This window comes from Amblyomma americanum, chromosome 1 (assembly GCF_052857255.1).
Source record: "Amblyomma americanum isolate KBUSLIRL-KWMA chromosome 1, ASM5285725v1, whole genome shotgun sequence".
NCBI classification, from domain to species: domain Eukaryota; kingdom Metazoa; phylum Arthropoda; class Arachnida; order Ixodida; family Ixodidae; genus Amblyomma; species Amblyomma americanum.
Genome location: NC_135497.1, coordinates 94393460 through 94417806, shown reverse-complemented (window position 1 = coordinate 94417806; position 24347 = coordinate 94393460). Strand labels below are relative to the sequence as shown.

Below are 24347 nucleotides of genomic sequence, written 5' to 3'. Positions count from 1 at the left end.
GTACCCACCGAACTCTAGTAGCAGCAGCAGCAGCAGCTGCTGCTACTGCTGCTGCTGCACAGACCGTCGTTACCACGAAAAACGAATAGGAAGGCACGCGCATGGAAAAGAGACACCCGACGATTATCCGCGTGAATCTCGCCCCGAAAGCGACAATCAAGGATCCCTTGCTGAAGCTAGGTTCCTGCCAGAAGACCCTTTGCAGACAGAAAGGTGGGTCCTGTGCCAAAACTTCCGGGTACCAGAAAAGCAGCCTCCTCACGCTGAAAGCGTGGCTGATGCCGTGCTCTTATACGGGCGCGCTGCTTCGCCACCTATGACTTCCAACCCAATCACACAGAAGAAAAAAACACAGTTGAAAATTGTGGAAAACGTGCAAGAAGCTTCCGTTGACGTTTCCTCCGAAGACACTTCACCACCGTTGGAGAGGAAGCACTTACTGTTTGTGTCACACACCCATTTAGCCGAGCAGGAAACCGGGCGAAGTTACAAAGACATAATTAGGGAAGAGGAAATGAAAAGATGTGCGGCCACCTTTAGATATGTATTTCGCATACGCCCAGAGAAGTACACTCCTACGCCCCGCGTTTTCTACGTCCCTTCCGACGACGACGAAGACAACGATTGCGGACCTCCCGCAGCCGGCTTCGAGAAAACGATGTACCATCCTAACAGCGAGATTATTGCGCGGCATGCAGAAGTGGTTCGTGGCGAGTGTGAAGCTGCGGGAGCCTCCATAGTGGAAAGGATGAACCATCGTACCAGTGTTAACAGGGCCCTGCTTGCGCAAGTGGGTAGCAACGAGTGTAGCAAGGAAACTATTGACCGCCGTATCATCCAAGAAAGGGGGGCGATTACAGAAGCTGGCCGCGCCCAGTGCAGAACCCCTCCGTTCGACCCTACTGAAAGAATGGACCGCCGTATCAGCGAAAATAAGGAATGGTGCGCAGATGTGGGCCGTCACGAGTGCAGAGATCCTGGTGTCGACTTCGTGGAGACCATTGACCGTCGTGTAAGCGAGAGTAGACGGTGGCCTACAGAGCTAGGCTGTGACCAGTGTAAAGCCCCTCAGTTACACATTACAGAAACGATGGACCATCGCATAAGAGGAAACAGGGGACGGTTTACACAAGTGTTCCGCGACGAGTGCAGAGCTCCAGTATATCACTTTGTGGAAGAACACCCGGAGAAGGTATTCACAAGAGGATCGTGGCCTCTCATGGGAGAACGTGGTATCGGGGATATACGTCCGCAACAAAGCAAATGGATTTCCAGCGCTCACGGCGGCAGCGGCGACCAATTTCTCAGCTGGGCTGACCCCCAGCATATGTTGTCTGCGGCATCTCGGCCGCGAAGCGCTTGGCGCTTAAGCGCTATGCAGTTGGAAAACACCGTTAGCGGGCAAAAAAAAGTGAGTTGCGCGCATGCCACAGTTCACTCTGGCTGGCGGCGAGTCAGCAAAGCCACCCGGACTTCTGGAGTCCTCTGTGCAAGATTTTGCCGCCGATGACTCCGAGAACAGTCGACGAGCGGTGAGTAGAATTTATCGCAAGGTGCGCTGTATTCAGTGCCCCGCCGCGGTGGCTCGGTGGTTAGGGCGCTCGACTACTGATCCGGAGTTCCCGGGTTCGAACCCGACCGCGGCGGCTGCGTTTTTATGGAGGAAAAACGCTAAGGCGCCCGTGTGCTGTGCGATGTCAGTGCACGTTAAAGATCCCCAGGTGGTCGAAATTATTCCGGAGCCCTCCACTACGGCACATATTCTTCCTTTCTTCTTTCACTCCCTCCTATATCCCTTCCCTTACGGCGCGGTTCAGGTGGCCAAAAATATATGAGACAGATACTGCGCCATTTCCTTTCCCCAAAAAACCAATTATTATTATTATTATTATTATTATTATTATTATTATTATTATATTTATTATTATTATTATTATTATTATTATTATTATTATTATTATTATTATTATTATTATTATTATTATTATTATTATTATTATTATTATTATTATTATTATTATTATTATTATTATTATTATTATTATTATTATTATTATTATTATTATTATTATTATTATTATTATTATATTCAGTCAATAGGCCATCGAAGTTTTGCCCATGGTTTGGTGAGAAATATATGTAATGCAGATGGCGATCTAGGCTGTAAGGACCAAAGGCGTTTCTGCTTCTTTGCAGACGCTGAAAGGTCACACTCATAACCGTTCTGGTCAGCACCTTGACCACCCCCCGGTCCTTTGCCATCTGCGCCTTCGTTTCGTTGAGCGAAGTTCGACTGGGCGCTGCTTGAGATGCCTCACACCCAATAACACGTGCATGCGCAAAAAATCACGATATCGATATCGCTTTAAAAGTTGCGCTCTGTATATGCGTGTTACGCAGTTGCTCGGCCCTTGTTTTCCGGCTCTTTCGCCCACCCAGCTGCGATGTCTCCCTCCGCGGCTTTCTAACGGCTGGCGCACAACATAATAGGCAGCTCGATTTCAGCTGCCATGGTCCCTCATTCCTGGATGAGAGAAATAAACTGTAACAACACGCGTCTTCCAAACGTGACGCAAAGCAAAGATGGGGTGCTTGTCAAACTTCAAGCTCTCACATCATAGCTTAGCGGCAAAGCATATCAGCGTTTCTAAAGCCTGGCAGCGTTTTCAGTCTGACCTGAAAAAAAAACAAAAATGTGTGTGAGTGTGTGGGAGCCGAAAACGAACGCACTAGGCAAAACAGCACGTGGTGACACTGAATTTACGTTACATTTTATCTTTACTTTTTCTTCTATTTCTCTTGTGCCCAGGAACGAAATACTGGGTTCCTTTTTCGATGTCTCGTTTTACGGCGACCTAGCGACCGCACTTCAGCTGACCTACAACGGGCCTTGTCGCAACCTGATGCTAATCGGGGGCATATCACCTACCAAGCTAGCCGATGATGCTCATGGTAAGCCGCCTTTGAGTCGGAACACGCACGCATAGAGTTGGTCATAGCTTGCGTCGATATACACGCGTGAGCCGTCCACGCAGCGTCTTTAGCTCGGGAGTCATGATTCTGCCATAAATATGTTCTTTCGCAGTTTAATGCTGACACAGTAAAAAGCAGTGTTAAAGACAACATAGGAATAGCTTTACACGTCTTTGAGAGCAAGCGCGCAATGAAAAACCTAATTAACGAGCTACTAAACGAAGACTTTATCTGTATGCAGACAATCGGTGTGCGTTTAATGTACGTAACATTCACTCCGTGGAGGTATTACGCGTCTCCGTTTTATCTCTCAGTTCTATATATTCCTTGCATTTTCCAAGTAGTAGTAATGGTTGTAGTAGAACCGATTATTAAAAAAGAAAAACAAAAGAAGAAAAAGATTTTGCCGGCCCCGGGAACTGCTATCACGTATCTTAAGCCCCAGAGCTGGGCCCGGCGGAAATGAAGGGGCAGGGCAGGATTTCTAGAAGTAAAGAGGGGAATAATTTCGAGAACCGACAGGTTAGAGTTCACGCCCAGATTGGGCTTCATTTTGCACACTCTAACTCTGTTCCATCTAGTTTGGACGTATTATTCTGGGCCGTCGGAAAGCCTGCTGTCTAGTAATTATTTCGCGGGGTCCTAGCTGGTGCCTCCCACAATAGCAGAGCGTGTTTTAGCCTTGGTTCGCACGCTGCAAGGAGGCCTTCACGTAGAAAATTTCAGTGCTAAGTGCGCATAGAAAAGTGGGAGAAAAAAGGAAGCTTATTCCAGCGCACACGCGGTGAGTGCAGGAGCCGCCATGCTGTCCTATGGCCCGGGACACGATCGCTGGAGGCCCTACGGCTTCATGGCAGAGCCGAGGTGCGACCGCACGGTCGTCATCGTTCGCAACAACGACGTCATGCTGGCCGGTGAGTACAGTGTAAAACGCCCGCTACACAAAAGCGTTAACGTCGGCTCTACGCGGCTCGACGCAGTGTTCCACGCGGCTACAAACGTCATAGAAGGAAATGTGTTCCGTCATCTATTGGTCTCCAGGCATTAGTGGGTGATGCATGCACTTTAAAGGCTGTCCTGTGTAGAAATGATCCACATAACACTTTTCAAGCTCTGTGGAGTACTCAAAGTTGATACCGTCCTTCAGTGCGAACAGAGTGACTTTTCTTTTCGAGCGCCTGTGTTAGGCTCGAAGAGCTTGCAACGTGCACGTTACGCACGCCTCCCGCAAAAGCTTTGTACTCAAGAAACAAGATAAAGCTCTATGTTAAGCTTGCGGCGACGAGCCCAGAGCAAACCACACCCTATTTTTATAGAAACAAACGGAACCACGCAAGATATTTCGTGTAGTTTTACGTCCATCACATTCTATTTATCACACTCTTGATTTTAATAGAAAATGCAGTTGTAGATGCTTCATGGGTTTTAGGGGTTCTTTGAAGAAGGAGAGGTGTCAAATAAATTTTAACTTTGCAAACTTTTATAAAATGTCACTCCTAAGCCTGTCTTTAGCACTATTAGCCTTACCTCCTTATGCGCCGTAAAACCCAAAACAACGCAAGTTGGAAGAGCAATCCGAAGGCCATGATCTTTGACATTCGTCCTATGGATACTCGTATGCACAGTCGGTCCTGTTCTCTAACCGCAGTTTGTTGATTTTATCGTTATTATAATCATTTTTTCGTTTACAACACACACATATCGTCACATACAGCCGGAGCAGCACGGTGAACGTAAACGATGCACCGTGGTGCTCGAGAGTAGACAGGCTTCCGCATGGTCTTTCTGCTTTTTGTTTCCTCGCCTCGGTCTTCATATAAGCAACAGTATAGGGTGCCTCGATACGAGCGGGCATCGAGGCACCCTGCGCAACAGCTCGGCAAACACCCACTACAAGCTAAGCGCGCATCGCATGCACTGCACCATGTGCTTGAAATTGCGCGGCCTATACTTGCGATCCTGTGTCTCGTCGTAGGCTATATATGCCTATGCTTGAATGCAGCCGTGCCCTCTGCGCAGGCGGCCTGGACCCTCTCTGCGTAACGACCAGTGGCCATATGCAGCCATCGAACAAGGCTTTTTTATTCAGTAGCAGATGGAAGAGGCGGATCGAACTACCCGCAATGAGCCGTGAACGCGCTTTCCACGCTGCCGTCGGCTGGCATGGCCGCATGATGGTCTTCGGTGGATTCCATCGCACCGGCCGGTGAGCTCCCGTATAGACCGTTTACAGCGTGCAGCTCTTGCTCTTGAGACGAGATGGCGCCACAGACGCGCTCGTAACACGGTGCCATTACAGGCCTCGTAAGTCGCCGGCGTGTACGCTTTACACAGTAATGGAAATATCACGGGTGGCTGCCAAAGTGTTCTTTATGTAAAGGTGGAGAAGGAAAGAGGAAATACTTGCCCTGTTGTGGATTGCAAGAAATGCTACGGAGAGTTAAAGGTGCGGTATTCAATTGTTTGCGAGCTTCTCGAAACCGAACAGCACAAGCAAGTACTGCCCCTTTTCGCGGCCGTTCGCCACGCACCCTTTCCGTGAAGAGGAACCCGGCAAACACGTTCGCCAACGCTAGAGAGCCGATATAGAAAGAAAGGTTACGATCTTGGAAAATCTGCGAGGGCAAGTGCACAACATTGCTGCATTATATACTGTTCTGCCACCGAAGCAGTCGCTTAGTGCTTTCTGTTGCTGCGCGGTTGCGCCTGCGTGTGTAGCGAGACCCCATTGCTTGCAAGTTAAGGTGTGCGGCAATTTAGTAACAGCAGCGCCCGAGGCCGAATTAGGTACTCTAAACAAGGACGGCTTACACTCCTACATGCCACTAGTGCAGATCGTGTAGTGCACAGCCGCGCGTACGGACGACGCTTACCGTCTGTGTATTGTGTGCCCTCTTGGCGCTACTCTTGAACTTCGCTCCAAGCAGAGCTCTTTTCGTGGACCATATTCGGAATGAAGCTTTTGCGTTACGGCTGCAGTGCTGCAGGGTGGCTGTCACTTCTTCCTGCGAGACAGTCACGAAAAGTGACTCCGCAGGCCAGCGCACAGAGTGACGCTGATTGCTTACCATTGCCGAGACATCGAGCCTTTTCATGCCCGCATATCGAGCGTGGAGCGTACCAAAATTTCATGTGTCAGACTGACGTAATTTTGAACTTCGTGTAGTGTGAACGCGTTGCCGTGCGCGTGTTATAACATTTATATCGCGGAATCCTTCGAAGTGATTGCGCGCCAGCTCATGAAGGCTGCTTAATGCATGACACTGCTACCATAATATTTAACATTTGTGTGGGTATTTAATTTGGTCGCCTTTCTGTGTTTAACAAACAAGTAGAAAATGTTTTTGGTTTTCGAAGCTCCGTTAACAGGTTCCAAACAAATGCTTTCGATGTGCATGTGAGCGTTTTATAGAGCGGTGTCTGCATGTATTTACGCAATACTACAACGACCTGCGCAGCCGCAGGAGCATTGAACCTTCCCTTTTTAGATAATATCAATAAACAACATTCACCAAAGCCTTCTGCGGATGCAAAGACAAGCATCAGTCGATCCATCCGTTGGCTGGCTCTGCGACATAAAGCCCGAAACCTTCTTCACGCCTCAAGTGAAAAAATTAGGGCGCACACATGACCTTCGAATCTTTGGACAAACTATAGTGTCTTACAACCGTATGAACAGAAACACTGCCTGCCGGAACCGAACCATCGGACGCGGCAGCCGACGCGTCGAGGCGCACGCCAAACAGTCAAGAGGCGTGGAATGGCTGCGGGCTCACGTGATCAAAGATGGCAGCTCCCGTGACACGGCACTGTGAAACGTCTATAGCGTGCACTGCAAATTCAGAGCGTGCGACAGCCTGTATTCGGCCACGAGACTAGCCTGTGACAAATGCACAAAAGAAAACCCATACGGTAGTTTTTTTCAGCTGGCTTGCACGTTTTGAGCCAGCATGGGCCTGGTCCGCATGGAGTGTTTTTTGCACCGGGAAACGCGCCGCGGGCCAAACCCATGCGGCCGTCCCGCCGAATTTGCACTGTCACGGTCGTTTATCGCGGCCGCTTCTTGCATCCGTGGCGGTGCAGGTGTGGCGGCAGGGCCGCATGAGGGTTCGCTCGTGGCACGTTTCCGCGTGCTAAAAATGCTTAATGTAGGCCAGGCTTTAGGCGTTCCTTCGCTTCATCGAATGCAGCACGAACAAACCAGACTGAATGGCGCTCTGCAACAACGCACAACTCTTGCTGTCATGTGAAATCCACGTTGCATTACTGACTATAAAATTAACGCTGAGTGGTGAAACCGGTGCTGGACGAAATGTTCGTGCATGTACAAATATGCATCGCTTAGGTATCCCGCTTCTTGGCCGTCTTTCGCATTGTGCGCTGTTTTGCAAATAAAGAAAAGGGAATAAAAATACTGTGACATGTAAGGTACCTCTTCAAAGGTCCGCTTGGGATTATTTATTTTGACCTGCTAATATTTGGACTTCAGGCAATAGCTTGAGGGAAAACATTAAAGCAGGCGTCAACCTGGAGCAAAAAAGAAATGATATTTTTCGAGGCTATGATACTAATAGAGAAGAACATTTACATTGAAGCGCTCTCTTTAATTCTTTAAGTGTCAATGCTTCCGTTTCCGCCAATCCCGTACGCTCCTCTGAAGTTCCGCGCACAAGCCATCGCTTGCGTCTTACTAGTGCGCGTTTCACGGCTGCAGAGGCGTATTGCATTCACAGTAAATTATCTTCGATTATGCTACTTATTGAGCAGTAAGGAGGCCAAAACGAATTAAATATTTTTCCTATTTTTGAAGACCAGAGCACAACATTCTTTTGCTTTTTGTTTATATTGTGAAGACTTAAAGACGTTTGTATTGTAGTAAATTCTAGAAATTCCGGAAACCAGAGACACCTTCGACTCGGTCTAAACCTCAGCAGTTATGCTGGTATTAAATAATGAAGATGCCTTTTCGTATGTCTGTTTTCGCCCTAATATTTGTTCCAGAAGCTGTGCGCATTCTTGTCCCACTAAAAGCTTTTTTAAAACATCTATAATGGCTGCACACCGACTGACGTCATCCACGAAGACAGCAGTCAAATTCCAATAAGGAAGGATGTCTGGCAGGAGGACACGGTATCTCCAATGCTGGTCACCGCCTGCAAACACGTTTTCAGAGACCAGGATTTTGAACTGCTGGAGATGAGAGCTAATGGAGATTGGCTGATTAGGGAGGGAGGGAGGGAGTGAGGAAAAGGACATGCTGGGCTTAACCCTTATGTAAATGCCAGCGTATAAGAGTCTTTGTGCGAAAGCAATAAATCATAACGCGTCTTTGTCTTCTTAATTATACATCGCATTCGGAAGCCGCAACTTACACTCTACGCGATTAGATATATGCCAAAGTAGGCCCATGAAAGTGATAGAGCGATCTGTGCGATTAAGAAGTCTCATGAATGCAACTCATGTATCAGTATCTGGAGATTAAAAGGAGACGCGGTTGCTAGTCATTAAATTGATGCGATCATTGCAAATCATTACAAGCTTTCAAGTGTTGGTAACAAATAAGCTAATCCAGAATAGTAAACTGTACGTTATCTGAAGTAAAGCGGAGTTTCTTCGCTGTACAGTGGCGCTCCTTGTAAGAGCGTTCTCGTGCCTGAGGAGTGGTCGACTGCTTACCTTACGGCGTGGTCAGATCGACGCGACGGTTTTTCTGCAGGATGCTCAGCAGCGCTGAAGTTTACTTCTTCAATACGAACCAGTCGTTGCTCATTCGCCCAATGTCGATGGCTCTCATGCGGATGGCTGGCGCCCCAATCGACACGCGAGTCTACATCATCGGCGGCACCTCCTGCGGTCCAGACGGGCACGCCCTCCAGGCCTCGATCTACATCTTCGACTCGAGCACAGACTCGTAAGTACCCACTGTACGCCACAGAATGGTCTGACGGCGTAGTTTTCCTCTTATCTTTTTTTCATGCGTTTGTGTGTGTTTGTGTGGGAGGGGGCGGGAGGCTAACCCGCCAAAAAAAGTTAAATGCGTAAAAACCAGCGCACGAAGGCCCCACGCTTGCAGAAAAGGCCACCCCACTGGGGCCTTTCAGCCTCAATTCAAAGAAAACTTCGTGAGTGCATGACCTTAATTTTTTTCCTCTATAGCCGCTACGTGAACTGCAGTAGAGAATCGGCGGCAGACGGGCGCTCCTCTGTGCTCAGTAAATGCAAACCCCCCGTGTTTTGCAGCTGGACCAAGCTAGCAGCGATGATGGAGAAGAGGGCCTTTTTCTCAGCCTTGGCCGTACAACGCGACTGTTGGCTAGCAGGGGGCGTCATGCAGCTGAGGCCCAAGGTCAAGTGCACCACGTGTATCGACGTGCTCCGCCTGGCCTCGTCCACCATGCAGCGACGATCTGTCATGCCATCGCCTAGGCACTCTGTTTGCGCGGAAAAAACAGGTGAGAGGGCCAGCGGCAGCCGCTGACAAGCACATTCCGCCACCAGAGTGCTGCAGATAACCCTCTCTGTCTTATTCCGGTCGAAACTGTCGCATGATCCGAGCTGAAGCGCTGGAGCGGTTTATTCGAAGGCACGGTTCGCGATTTAGTGACCTGCTCGGTCCGGTATTTCTCACAACGTGCGCTATAGGTCAAATGTGGGTAGTGTATCCCCATCACACCCATCTCGACGATACTCTGCAGCGAACGAAACGCATCCGGAGAGGAAACAATCAGGTTTGGCGCTTTCGCCCGGTTTGGTGTGAACTGTATGTGCCATTCTTAATGCGACAGTATTAAAAACTGCTTTGTCGTCTCGCTTTTATAAACAGGTACATAAGCAGTCTAAAGAACTTATATTACCAGATGCCTAAATGTTAAGCAAAAATGTTAAATGCTTATTAAAATACCTAACGTTAAATGAAAATTACGCAACAAAAACAACAGAACGCAGGCCGCTCGCCGGTTACACTTAGCCGCATTAATTTACTTTATTAGGTGGTCTTTCCTTTACAAGATACAATGCAAGCGAAGAGCGTGCCGAAATGGAATGAGAAAAGCCAGGGCATGAATAGTTTTCATCGACTACCTTTGCTCATTTATGTTATTTGGAAAGCGGTGCGCCAGCTCAAGGCAATATGGACGCGGCGTCATGCTTAAAAAGAATTAAATTAAGCTTAATATCTGATAGCTGACATGGCGTTTGCACCGCGAGAAGTTGAAGGCCTCCAAGGGTGAATCTTCTCGCACAAACTCCGCGAAAGGAGCAACCTTGTACTGCTAATTTTGTGTAATACTTGCTGTTGCTGACCCTCATTTGGGAGTCTTTCCACGGATTTCGATTATCGGGTGGAACCGCTTCCCAGCAGCTTATGAACATCGCCTTCTGTGGCGCGTTTTTTCGTCGTACAGCAAACTGAGTGCAACATAGTTAAGGTGATCGAGAGCCACACTGTTGCACTCGTAAGAGCTGTCGAAGGCATCGCTCACGCAGATACACGGCGTCAGGGCAGCCTCGTAGGCCTACCCGACATATTTTTTCTTCATGTGTGTTCTAATGGTTCTTCTTATTCACAGTCGTGAGCTGCTTAAATCCAAGGGTGAGAGTGTGAATGGAAACGCTGGACACCACGCGCAGGATGCGAAGTGTACCTGTTTGGGGGCCAAGATGAGAACAACCGCCCACTCGGCGACGTGATCATGCTCGACAGCGCCCGTCGCAGTTTCATGCAGTGTGAACCGCTGCCGAGGATCTTGGCGGGCTCAGCCACGGCCGTGATGCCCGAGGATGGTTTGGATTGGCTACGCCTTCGTAGTATATGGGTGAGTCCGGCCACGGGACGGCTCATCGGCGCCAGGTCTTGCTCCACGCGTCTTCTACTGCAACGATCCATCGAAACAAGCGTCCCTGATTATCAGTGGTCACTCGCGCCTTCATCTTCTTACTAACCTTGTGGAACGCTCTTCTCCCATGTGGCATGTCCCAGACGTGAGAGCTTCGTGCAGTTCCCATTAGCGGTTCATTGGAGAAACCGCCGACAGTGAAGTGTGGTAGCCACGGCTCATATAACAGGGATTTAAAAAGCCAGCACATATGACGTACACATATACTATACAGGTCATCCCAGAATAGCTAAATGCAACTGGCAAAAAAACACGCAGACGAAAACAAGACTGGCATGTTGTCCGAGGACAAAATTGGAGTACAGCTCCAGTAGACTGTTCTGCCTCAGCAGTGTTTTTGCGTGTAGTTGAACGAATAATTAATATCTATCATGTAATGAAATAAACGAACCTGAACTACCTTGCGAGTGTAAGGAATAAGCACACCGAACGGATAGAACACTTGGCCACGTTAGGACAACTCAACTACGTTACACCTGCCGCAGCGCCCGCGAATGGAACGCGTAAATCCGCCTCATTTGGTTAGTTCCCAACAGAGATACAGCCTTGGTAGTGGTTTTCTGTCTTCAACGTGCGGTCATTCCACCCATGGATGGACTTGGGCAGCCGCTTTAGGCCACTTCGTCTACGGGGTTGCTGGGATGTCAGCTAATCGTCTCAGATGGGCAAGCCGAAGCAAAAGGGAGGAGCGATGCGTGCTGCAGTAAAGAGAAGAAGCTAAGCTGAATGGCGCCAAACAAATCGTTCGCGATGAGTTGCTCGCAATGAACCCTAACGATTCCAAGAAGTTTATCGTTATCAAGAAAGGGACGTTTTGGAGGCTATTAAATTAAATCAAGAAGGATCCCAACCAATTTAGACGACACACCTGATATTGTGACCTGTGAAAAAGTATTGCTTTTGTGCTAATTCTTTCCACGCTCTGCACAGAGAAGGAGAAACAATCGGATTGCTTGAAATAATGGTCCCTGGCACTCTTTATGTTCACTCGTATTGGAAACTGCCACTTATTCCTCATCTTAGAGCTGTCCAGTCATGCTGCATGAGCAGCAAGCACAATGTCCTAGCCTTCAAAGATTAGTTGTTTTTTACATGAACAGCATCCGCAGCATCAGACTTTGCTGTCTGTCGACATGTTTGCCTGCAACAAATCGGCCTTATTTTTTCTATTTCTCATTTTCGTGTGTTTCACAGCCGGGAAAAAAGGCGACGCCAAACATTCGTGAGAGGGCAGCGACCGTCATCCAAAAGGCGTACCGGAATTACCGCAGAGGGGAGAGACTTCAGCCACGCCTAAAAAATGCAAGTAACATTCAAAACTGTGAGCAGGACAGTCGCCTCGCCGTGTTTCTGGTCGCAGCAGCCTTTTGTACCGACGCCATCTTTGTGGCTTGTAAATAAATTATAATTTGATTTGACCAGCGCCGGTGAGCGCATAGCAACCACAACAGTTCACCGCAGGGACGCCCTGGGAGGTCAGTGTACTTGAAGCGGCCTCATCTGCGCGAGAACCAGCGCGTGCTGCCGATATCGCTTGCGCCTGTCTATGTTGAGGTGAGCACAAGCACAAGGCAGTATGCCAGTATGCTGTCGGGCACACCTTCCTTTTTTCATACTCCTCCTCTTACATATTTTGATGATAATAATAATAATTGGTTTTGAGGAAAAGGAAATGGCGCAATATCTGTCTCATATATCGTTGGACACCTGAACCGCGCCGTAACGGAAGGGATAAAGGAGGAAGTGAAAGAAGAAAGGAAGAGAGGTGCCGTAGTGTAGGGCTCCGGAATAATTTCGACCACCTGGGGATCTTTAACGTGCACTGACATCGCACAGCACCATTTTGATGCCACGAACAGGTCTTAGGCTACTCAAAAATGCAGACGGCGCTTCGTTAATTCTGTCAGCATTTTTTAGCGCGCTAGCACTACAGTCCGTTACAACTGAAGAATGCAGCGGCGAATTCCTCTCGAAAAAGGCTTTCCAGCCAGTGGCGTCGACCGATTTTATCAGGCAGAGACTTTACAAGTAAGGGAAGAAGAAAGGCCGCGGGGAGCGGGTTGTTCGGTCTCGAGTGTGTGGTTTTATTAAGGGTATAAGTACCTTCTCCCCGTTTAATCGCGGCTGACACCGTACAAAATCACCCGGACCACACCCCGTGATCGCGTACGCTACCGAGCGCACGCCGGCCACGGCTGGCTTTCCCCTGGGGGAAACAAAAGCAGCGACACTGGCTGGCACAAAGGAGGCATTTATTGCGACAACAATAACGCCAGCTAGCAACAAAATGCGTGAAGGAATCGAAGTCGGACGACTCACCAGCACGGTTACGAGCGAATGTTCGCCCACGGTAGGGCTGGGAAGACACTCCACGGCCGGACGGGATGAGATGCAGGAGAACGTTCTCCCCCACGAGGATTCGCCCCGCTGGCAAAGAGTGGGGAGCAGTGCCTACACGTCCGTACTCGACGAGATCCCCACCCGAAGAGAGGCTGCGTTCCAATACTCCCAAGTAGACGGCTACTTAGACGTCTAGCCGGACAGCCGCCATTTTGGGACGCGTTCTATTTCTCGGCGAAGCAGTCTACTAAGACTGCTTCGCCGAAGTCCACATCGATGCAGGCTAACTTGCGGTCTAAAGATGGCGGAGCTGATATACGCGGATCAGCGAGTCATGCTCTTGCGGGCGTCGGACTGTACACGGAGTATACGAAAGGAAAAATGTAATTCCATTATGTTATTTGGTACGCAAACTAGTGGCTAATTAATCTTCGTGGATGTGCGATTCCTAGCAGTGAATCACGCAGGAGAAAATCGTGCAGTTGAGAGCTTTGCTACAGCTTCGGACGCTGTAGGTCTGTTTACGTGGTCTGTTAATTTACGTGATCCGGCATCCGACGATGCCGGATCTTAATTAGCACCTTCATTTTAGAGATTAATACTCGTCGCTGCCGTTGGGTTACTCGACGGGCGTTAAGACGGCTGGCGTGACGGTTAACAAATGTGTTCTGTTGCTGTATTAATTGCATCAACTCTTTCGCGTACATTCTTTTTTTCTCTACACTCCCAGAACAAATACACCGGCATGTTGCGAATTGATTTTAGTCTTTGCAGGATTAAAGCTGGCTGCTGTTTTTATGTTTCTCGCCGTCTCCGAGTACCACGTACGGCAGACAGGTTTAATGGCACGTTGTGTTTTCCTGTTGCAGTGTATATTAGCCGTATCGCATTTCGCGCATATTGATTACAGTCTTTCGTATTCTTTCTTATAATTACAGGGCCGTTTGGACGAGCACGTTCGAGGAGCATGTACAGTTTAGCATCAATAATAAAAGAATAATCGCATAGGCACATCCACCGATAGGCACATCCATCAGTCCGGTTTACGCGCATTCATTGCAGAAAAATTGTGCAAACTTGTTGAAAACACGTTATTAATGATCGTTATTGCTCAGTTTGAGAAAAATTGTACTACAACTGTTCATAAGCTTTAGTTACATTGTTATGACGCGAGGCGGCGTGAGCAGTAGAAGAGTTCCAATACATGGACATGTAGACGGCTAACTAGACGTCACACTATACGTCTTGTTAGACGTCTAGAGTATTGGAACGCAGCCAGAGTGCTCTCCCGCACGCACTCAGCAGTCAGCCGTCCGTGGCGCTCATGCCTTTGCGACGTAGCGCCCTCTCTTGTTAGTTATGTAACTAGGGAGGGTCACGGGGCGTCCGTCCTCCCCCCCTCCGTTCGGAGGGTGCATCGCGGGAAACCGTCTCTAGGGCCGAAGACAAAGGCCCCTATTCCTTTCCTGTCTACAGCGTCTGCTACAGAGCCATATCTGCACGACTGTATTGGCTGGACGGCCACCTCTGAGGGGCATTCGCAGCTGCATCCTTTGAGTTGAAAGCCTTCCTGTCTGTAATCGAACCCTAAAGAGGACAGGCTCCCACACACAACCTGGTGGACAGGTTGCCTCGCTGGACGCCTCGCTAGCGAAAAAGCCGTCCTGTCTGTGGTTGAAGCCTGGGGATGGCAGGCTTCCCACAACCCGGTGGGCAGGTTGCCACCTGCCCACCATAGCAGGTGGACAAGTGGAAAAGAGGAAAATTGGTTTCGCCGCAGATGCAGTGAAGTGTCGCAACAGCTACATCAATGTGGAAAAGGAAATGATGTCGCACTAGTTGCTCCCACTATCAAACAAATAACACGATAGCTACAGCTGATTGGAGAGGCGGTAATCTGCGTCACGTCTTCAGATTGCAGCATAGCTCGAACCACAGATCGGTCCGGCCCTGACACAGGAACTGAAAAGTAAAAAGCTCTCCTTGTTTGACAGCCTGGCAGCGAAGAGGCGCAGTTTAGTTTTGTGCAATACGCTCTTCTCTACATGACGCTGCTAAAAGGAAGCGCCGCCGCAATGCCTCAGAACTTCACAACGGGTTCAGAAGTGGTAAGCGCTTAGATGATAGCCTGTTCGTGCTTACCCACTGCATATAAATATCTAAGACGGAAAACAGACCTCTGTATTTAGCTTTCTTTGCATAAGCGGTGTATACTACAATGTGAACAGGGAACTCCTCTGGAAGATGTTAAAAGATTAAGGTGTTGGCCTTGAGCTAATTGATTTTCTACATGAAATACATCGAGAAAATGAAGTTTAAATAACATGGGAACATATAAGAGTACAACTGTCGAGGTACACAAGGATTAAGGCAAGGTTGTCCTTTATCACAGCTGATGTTCATGCTTTATATGATAAGTATGGAAAGAAGGCTGCTAGGATACTGGGAAGCAATCTAGGTTATAATCTGTCGTACAGATTACGCGGAAGGCTAGCTGAGCAACGAAGAGAGCCAGGAAGAATTGCAAACTTTGGTTAATTGCTGTGGAGACGAAGGAGACAGTCTAGGTGTCAGTTTTAGCGCGACTAGGTCAGGTGTGATGACTTTCAACGATACAAGTGATCAGGTAATTATAATACAAGGCCATGAAATACCCGAGCGGCCGAATACAAATACCTCAGGGTATGGGTAAACAAAGGGCCGAGGTACACGGAAAAGCACGAAAAGACTGTCATAGCAAAAGGGCGAAGAGATTCCGGGAAAATGAAACATAGGGCACTGGGGGGGGGGGGGGGTACAACAGGTACTGAGAGGTATTTGGAAACGAATAATGGTGCCTGCGCTTATTTTCGGGAATGCGGTGTTGTGCTTGAGGGAAGAGGTTCAGTCGAGGTTAAAAGTAAATGAGAGAGCTGTTGGAAGATTAGCACAAGGTGGCCAGGGGAAGACCACCAACGCCGCAGTACCGGGGGATATTCATTCATTCATTTTTATTTGTTCTTCACAACATGACGTACACATTGTGAAAGGGGCCAAGAAGAAAAGCCGTTCCTTTACGGCTTGAAAAAAAATCTTGGTCCCCCCTGGCATTGACGGCAACGAAGCAACACAATCCAGAAACAAATGTACAGAAAAAAATATACAGAAATATACAGAGACAAAGAAAATTATAACTTGGCATTTTTATGAAAGGTATGGCGACAAGCTCATGGAACGGTCGGGAAATAAAGACATGCAGTCATAATGAAACAGTGGCTAAATATCTGTACAAGGTGTTTTGTTTATGAAATGTGTGGTGTGTATTAGGGACATGCAAATTAATAAAACAACGCCTTCAGGTTCCGGAAATTTAGTCCTAGAATATCTGTTCCCACCTTAATATCCTTCGAAACACGGGAGCCTCAGAGTAAAACACTATACGAAGAACGCCTGAGGAAATTGGTCGATAGCTCGTGGGCAGCTAAGGTATAAAAATACCTACAGAGAAAGAGCGCTTACTCACAGTGGCGGAAAAGCACTACAAAGCTACCAGTAAGCATGCCAGACACGAGGACGGAGAAAGAAAAAGCATTGAACGACAAATTAAAAACGCGGAAGGAAAAATTTGATAGATTCAATGGAAAACAAGCATAGTGTAGAACAATAACGATACTGGAAAAGGAAGATCAGTAAGGAAGCGTTTTATGAAACTCAAGAGGCAGTGCCCTACTCTTTGAAGCTAGGTCAGGGTGTCTTAGAACGCGCAGCTACAAAAAAAAATTTAATGGAGAAGATGACACACGTGTTGCGTGTGGTAAATTTGTAGAAACAATAGAGCACCTCGTACTAAACTGTGATGGTATCCATTCCGATGTTGATGCAGCCACAGTCAATCTTCCTGAGGCCCTAGGGTTTAGAGATAACAATAGTCATGTAAACAAATCTGTGGTTGAAATTAGCAAAACGCGATTCGAAGATTTGTGGCTCAAAAGCAGAGATGAAACATAGCGTTAAAAGCATAGAAAGACGTATTTTAAAGAAATGGCGAATTTTATTAACTTACCAACACAGTTAAACAAAAATAAAGGGAATAAACTCGGTATTGTAGCAACTGCCATCACCCCGTTTCAAATGGGACGCTCCTAGCTTCCATCCATCCATCCAGACGAACGTTTCCACAGGGTTCTACCCCTTCTGCCCGCCGCATTTTGGCTGTGCTTATATTGCGCCCGACAGCTCTGAACGGGAAAGCCTTGACGCAAGCACAGACTTCCGCTTTCTCACTGACACGCAGACCTGGCCTCCCCCTGCGCGCTCCACTGAAACGCTTGAAAGCCACTGGGATGCCAACGGCGCTGAGGCCTCCGGAGCAACACAGTACCTGCGACAGCAAACACTCCGTGAAAACATGGACCCCAACCTGGGTATGGTGGGTCGCATGGATGGCTCCTTCCTCAAAACCAAGTGAGTGACATCTCAAGCTCAACAACACTACTCATAACTAAATGCTGCTCGCCAACAGTCGCGCCACCACTTTGCATTCGGCCGCAGTGATGCGGTCCTTCCTTCTTTTCCACATTTTCGTGCTGCTGAAGTGAATTTTACGCTCCGGCATTTCTCTTAGCTTCGCATGTCATGCTCTCTGATAACGTTGTTAGGATTCAGGTAGCGTGACTGGGCCGGAGAAGAGACGACGACGATCGGAGGAAGAAAACTCGGAAAACTTTATACAAAGACTGTTTACATAAAGTACAAGTAAGGACAACTGAGTGTGCCTCTGAGTAAAGGGAGGTTCTTAGCAGTCGGGAGTCTCTCCCAGCAAAGGGTATCTCAAGAGGGGGCTTTTCTCCTGTTACTAAACCAATAGCTCGTTAAATACTCTTCGTATTCCCCAGATCCCTAGCTAGGGAATACAGTTCGCAGAATGTCCAATCAACCGCTGAAAGTAATTTTCTTTCAAAACCGCATAACAAACCAAACACTCATCTCGAGGCGCCTACACGAGAGACTACGCATCATAGACCCGTGACTCAACCTCTGTATTTCCGCTTTCAGCGAACACTCTCAGTGCGCAGCTAAACCTACGCACAACAATTCGCATCAAGCTTATCAGCATAAGTGATGCCGTAAAGAAAAGAAACAAAACATAAGATAATCTCGCTGTTAAGATTACATCTTCAAACAGATTGTTGCTACAGCGTTCGTTTGCACTACACTAGACTGTACAACACTTAGTGGTTAAACTAAGATCAAGGCTACATCACTACAGCACAAACTTCCTGAGGAGTACAAAATTCTGCTCAGCCCTAAAAATCTCAAGTCTTAGTTCTAATGAATAAAAAAGCAAACACTAAATACAAAGAGGGCTTTGTCCTGGAGTACGCCTTAAAACCATTTTGCGATTCAAGGAATAAACTGTTTCTTGAGGCGCGCACTGCGCGGACGCGGTCGACGGCCGCTCTACCAGCCAAGACAGCCTCCTGTGGGCAAGGCTTCGCAAATTTTGAGTGGCTGATTTGCTATGCCTCTGTCAAAACCCTCCATAGAATTTCCTCTGTGCGATATGTTTCCAGAGCCTGGGTAATTCTCGGAAAGCCTAAATCGGGAGGGGCGCTACTTCCTTTCTCTTTTCCCAGCATATTGTGTCCCCCTCCGGCACGCGCGCGTTCCATGGCGCCCTTTTGTGTGGCGGCTGCGCGCCCTTCTGCATAGCACGCCGTACGCGTCACGTGTCTTAGGACAACATCTGTCGTGGTGCCACAATGAAACAGGTGGCTTTAACCCTACATGCATAGTTGGTAGGTTTTGCGCGCGACGCCTTTCGGATTTCCTGTGCCGCGGCGAAGATGTCAGGTCGTTACACTGCTGATTAGCCTTAACACTTTCGGTGTTTTTGACCAGCCCATCTTTCTTCGCGTGCAGCTGACCTCTGGGAAACGGTGTAAGTTTCTCGTTTACTTCTCAAGGCGCTATGCTTCAGGACCTCGCCTCAGCATCGAGAGTTGACGCATCAATCTCCGAAAGCTCGCTGCGTTCGCTATGTTTCTTGCGTGGCGGCATCACCTGTGCTTGGCTCTCAGTGCGAGGCGACGGTTCATTTGACGAACCGTTCGCTGCCATTTCTTCTGTGCACGATAGCTCATTTTCCTGCGGTCTATCACTAGCCGCAGTTACTAGCTGCTCTTTGTTTCGATGCAGCGCTGAGCCGCATTCTGCGCTTACAATCGAACTGTCAGCGGGCGCTATCCGTCGACCACTGCCCGCCGGAGACAAAACAGTCTGCCTGCGTTAGAACGTCTGCAGAAAATAACAGTTCGCTGTTCTCAGGCTTTTAATTCGGAGCAGCGGTCCGGGTAACAGCAATCTGAGCGCCATCGAACTTTTCAGCGAAGGCTGCGCTCTGACTTGGCGCTTCAACGTTGCTGTCAAGTAACTACGTGACGCTCTCTTCCGGAAAGCTCTCTTTATGTGCGGTGACATATAAGTTCGCCGCAGTCTTTCTGGCGCGGAATCTCTGCCTCATTTGCCATAGCGGCATCTGTATCAGGCCTAGAACCGGCCCTTTCTCTGCTCTTCCGAGCAACAATTATGTCCCTAGCTGACCAAGCGGGGTTCGTGGGCTGGTCGCTGACACTCTGATGGGAGCGCTGCCCACTGGTATCACTATAATATTTAGATTCCGTCTCTGTACGTGTGACGAAGAAGCGGAAGAGGGCTCTTTTCGCTATTTCGTAGTTGTCGGCATCCTCGTCGGACAGCCGCGTTAATACGGCGAAGACATCAAAAGAGAGGATGGCCGTCAACATCCAAGGCCAGTCGCCCTGGCCTACCTGCTCTTCCGTACAGGTCCGCTCGAATTTCGTCAAGTAACTTCTGAAGCTCTCGCCTCTTCGGAAAGCCCGCAAACGATCTCGAACTCTACGCCACTGAACTAAACGCGTGAGCTCCTGTAGCTCTCGTCTGCGTTGTTCTTCTAGCTCAGCCGCTAGCTGCGCCCGTTGCTTACAACTATCCTCCCATTCTCTATCTACTTCCTCACGAAACATTCGTCTTTCTTCTTGCTCAAGAAGATATTGTTTCTCTTGCTCCTCGCGGAGCCATCGCCTTTCCTGTTTTTCAAGAAGATAATGTTCCTCCTTCTCTTGGCGAAGCGTTCCTCTTTCTTCTCTTTTCCCTCGCTGATCATTCGTTTTTCTACCTCAACTTTTCGTTCCAAAATCGTCTCCCACTCCTCGCCTGCCTCCACGACTGTCACCTCTTCCGCCCGTATAACATCCATGATCGCTTCTCTCGTTTTAGTGGGGTCTAATGAAATCCCCAATCTAGAGTTTCAAGGAGGTATTTTACCTTGAACTTCTCCATCGCTGATCACACCTCGTGCCGCTAACCCCGCTAAAACACAAGCTGCACCTTGAAGCAAACAGTACACAAACCTGCAAATTTCATTCCCAGATGACCAAAGTCCGACTACTAACATCTGCCTGTGCTAGTGCGGTCAGGTGAAATGAATGGCAAACATCGAGCACTCACCCAACCGAGATACAGCTGACGTCGTCAGTCCCGTAGAGGCCGGAGTCCGTTGGAGCCGGTGACCTGACGCGTTCATCTCTCGGTCTTAAGAAGCGTAGCTGATTTCATCAGTCAATCACGCAGATGCCGGGGCCCATTGGAGCTGGTGACTTGACGCGGGCATCCCACCACTGCCACTAGTTTTTGGGATTCAGGTAGCATGACTGGGCCGGAGAAGAGACGGGGGCGATCGGAGGTAGAAAACTTGGAAACCTTTATACAAAGACTATTTACATAATGTACAAGTACGGGCAACTGAGAGTGCATCTCAGTAAAAGGAACTTCTTAGCAGTCGGGAGTCTCTCCCAGCAAAGGGTATCTCTCAAGAGGGGGGCTCTCCTCCTGTTACCAAACCAGCAGCTCGTTAAATACGCTTCGTATTCCCCAGATCTCTAGCTGGGGAATACAGCTCGAAGAATGAAGTCCAATCAAACGATGACACTGATGGTACCACCCACGGCAGGGTGGTCCTGATGTCCTCTCGCAGCTCGGTTGAGGGAAAGGGAACAGGAACCGGTCACATTGTCGTCCACACGGCCTCCAGGTGGGTGCGCACGTGGGTGCGGACTGCGCCCATGTGGAACAGGAAGGCGCCTGCGTGACACAGGAATGCGGGCTGTCTGCCAGCAGGGGTCGAAAGGTCTTGTACTGATGACCGGAACGTGGAACCTATGTCGAAGGCGCAGTTGTCGGCCAATTGTTCAACCCCAGCGTGACTGAAGAGTGCAACACTGATCCTGTACTTCGTCGTCTGATGACCAGACCGTGGAACCTCTGTCGAAGGCGCAGCTCACGGGCAATTCTTCAACCCCAGCATGACCGAAGAGGACAACACTCCGTTCGTCGACCCGATGGCGTGTTCGAACACGTGGAGACGCTATTTTCGACGCTGCTTCCGACATTCCTGCAGCCACGTTTCTTCCAGAGGGCCCATTCACCTTCGCGTTGGTTCTCAGGGAATGCCGGATCGGGGAGTATGTGTCTTCATGCATTTTGCTGGAAGGCATGCGAGACATAACGTGTATGCTTACTGAACACGAGCGATTGAACAGGGGCACCTACCTCGTAGCATGACTGAAGTGGAAGCGAGCGCCTTGAGGTCCGTCCGTCCGTCCGTCCATCCATCCATCCATCCATCCATCCATCCATTCATCCATCCATCCATCCATCCATTCATTCATTCATTCATTCATTCATTCATAGTCTATTCAAGGCAGAATAGTAGTCTTCGAATTCTAAGACCACATCATCCACGGCTGATAATCAGTTCTTTCGTGGGCCCTCCTCCCGCTTCGCCCCGACGTTGATGACTGGCGACACTCTGTTGCTGAACTTTTATATACTATAGTCGCGTCCACAGAGGCTTGGCCCTGAGCAGTCGAGAACATTTACCGAGCACTCGATGAGAGTCGCGTGTAAGAAACAAGCATATCCAACTGCCCCAGTTGTGGCAAGGTCCCCAGGTAACAGGAAAGTTTGATGTTTCATGGCGACAAAGGTGGCCACTTTTTCTTGTGTTGCTCTCAAAGTTTCCTAAGCACAAAACACAGAGCCGAACCAGTATCGACGATCATATGATGACCACATGTGCATGCTATCGGCCGCGTCCTCCAATGTTTCTTCTTTCAAAATGAAGGGTTGGCCTTCTTCGAGCATGAATTTTCTGGCGTTCCTCGCTCATGTCGCAAGGCGCTTTGTTGCAAGGTAAATGAACCTGCCGCAGAGGTAGCGGCGAGCTTTCATCCACCTACAGACGTTTCCATCGTGTTTTGTGCTTCCGCACCGTCCACATTATTACCGCCTGTCCAAAGCCGATCGGCACGCGCTTATCTTCTTTACAGCTGTGAACTCCCAAGAAATCACGTTGTTTCTCCTTTCCGCTGCCACAGAGCAGAGCACTGTTGCTTTGGCCTTCTGCAGGGGGGCTCTGTTTTCGCCAACAACTGTTTTTGCAAGGCACATGACCTGACGCCGCAAACTATTATCCCGAAGCATTCTATGGAGCATGCTCAACAGGAGGCAGCCATCCGCTATTTGCCGAAATTCTTTATCAAATTCTCGAGACTTACCTGCAGACTGGCGCCGGTTGAAAAAGCGGAGGCTGCCCGTTATTTCGATGCTCTTAGGGTCAATACGCATTTAGGACTTCGACTAATTCTTCGTACTTCACTGCGTTTGAATTTTTCGGTGCCACTTTTCCTGGAAGCACCTTGTGCGCGTGTTCAATGTAGAACTGAGAAACACCCTCTTCTCAATTCAACCGCATATTTCCGTTGCTTCGAAGAAGGCTTCAACTTTCGTAAGATACGCCATCGATTTGTCATTGTGGTCGTCACACTCGGGAAGCTAGTGATGCGCCATGGCCAAAGCGGTTGCACACAGCGGCTCAGTCTTGACCGGCGTTTGAGGTTGGTGCACGTCGTGGGTTCTCTCTGAGGCACCGCCACCCGCACCACCGCTCGAGCGTGGTGCTTGTACTGATTATCGACGCTGAGCGTTGGCCGGTAGGTCCACCATTTTAAATGCCAGCAGGTCTCCCGCTTTCATCAGCCGTCGAAAATATCCAGCCGCCAGCGCCTAGCGACGCTAATGCCAGACAAAGCCCCGAATTAGAACGTTCGTGTCAACTGTCAACTCTGCGGACGGCGTCGGAGGCGATATCATCTGCGAGCTCGCGTTCCAAACGATACAACGGTGCTTAGGTTACTGCAGTGGGAGGAGGCGTATAAAAGCGGCACTGGAGGTCTTCAGATTAGGATATAGAGAAGATTGACACGTCGGTTAAAATCATCTTATCTCGTAGTTGGAAGAGGGAATTTGTTTGCGTTCCCAACATAGTGTTTTTTTCCGTAGTTTTAGTGATAGAAATATTGCCCCAGGAGTTGGGCAGAATATACTGCCGTAAACAGAAGCACGCCTGATGATAGCTTACTCCCTTTTTGGGCTAGTTTTTGTTTCGCTTGTAATACCCGTGAAACTTCAGCTCAGCAAGTTTAATCCTGGATGCCGGTACACAATGCTAAGCGTTCCTTTTCATACTTAACTTAGCTCACGGAATAAATTTCAGCTTTACTTGTAAGTATGGGATACAAAATTCAAGCACAGATGGCATTGCAGTACGACGTGTCAGACCGCAAACGGGTCACGGTCTAAGGGCGCCAGCAGTTTCTGTGTACATGTACCACTACTGTTAAGATATGTACCATCCCTCTCCCTAGCAAAACTGCGACGGCACCTCCGGACGTCCTGGCGCCCACGACCCACCCGACTCCTCAGGTGCACCCGGTTCTCCTGTCATCCCCCGCCCATCCAGCCTCCCTGGTGCCCGCGGCCCTCAAGGCATCCCCGGCAGACAGGGCGCCGCTGGCCATCAAGGCACCTCCAGCCCCGCCGGCCCTCCCGGCACTTCCGACGTCCACGGCACACCCGACACTCCCGCCGCCCCCAGCCCTCCCGCCGCCCCCGGCCCACCCAGCTCACGCAGCCGACCAGGAGCCCTCGGTACTCCCGGCGCCCCAGGACTCACCGCCACCGCCTGCGCTGCGCAGAAGCCAGCGAATTAGGAGGAAGCCGGATAGGTGGGGTTACTAG

At 49.1% G+C, this 24347-nt stretch overlaps 1 protein-coding gene across 1 annotated transcript; it reads left to right on the top strand.

The window, feature by feature from the left end:
• Positions 1-1493: 1493 nt before the first annotated feature.
• LOC144112276 (beta-scruin-like) lies at positions 1494-24347 on the top strand. The gene is made up of 10 exons (XM_077645188.1): positions 1494-1532; positions 2810-2952; positions 3768-3887; positions 4993-5179; positions 8690-8884; positions 9214-9425; positions 10603-10787; positions 12063-12170; positions 17482-17651; positions 23975-24347. The coding sequence occupies exons 1-10, from the start codon at positions 1507-1509 to the stop codon at positions 24345-24347; spliced, it is 1719 nt and encodes a 572-aa protein (XP_077501314.1). The 5' UTR covers positions 1494-1506.

Coding starts and splice junctions, on each gene's coding strand:
- LOC144112276 (XM_077645188.1), top strand. CDS start 1,507: ATGACTCCGAGAACAGTCGACGAGCG. Junction 1,533..2,809: donor CCGAGAACAGTCGACGAGCG/GTGAGTAGAATT, acceptor TCTTGTGCCCAG/GAACGAAATACTGGGTTCCT. Junction 8,885..9,213: donor TTCGACTCGAGCACAGACTC/GTAAGTACCCAC, acceptor CGTGTTTTGCAG/CTGGACCAAGCTAGCAGCGA.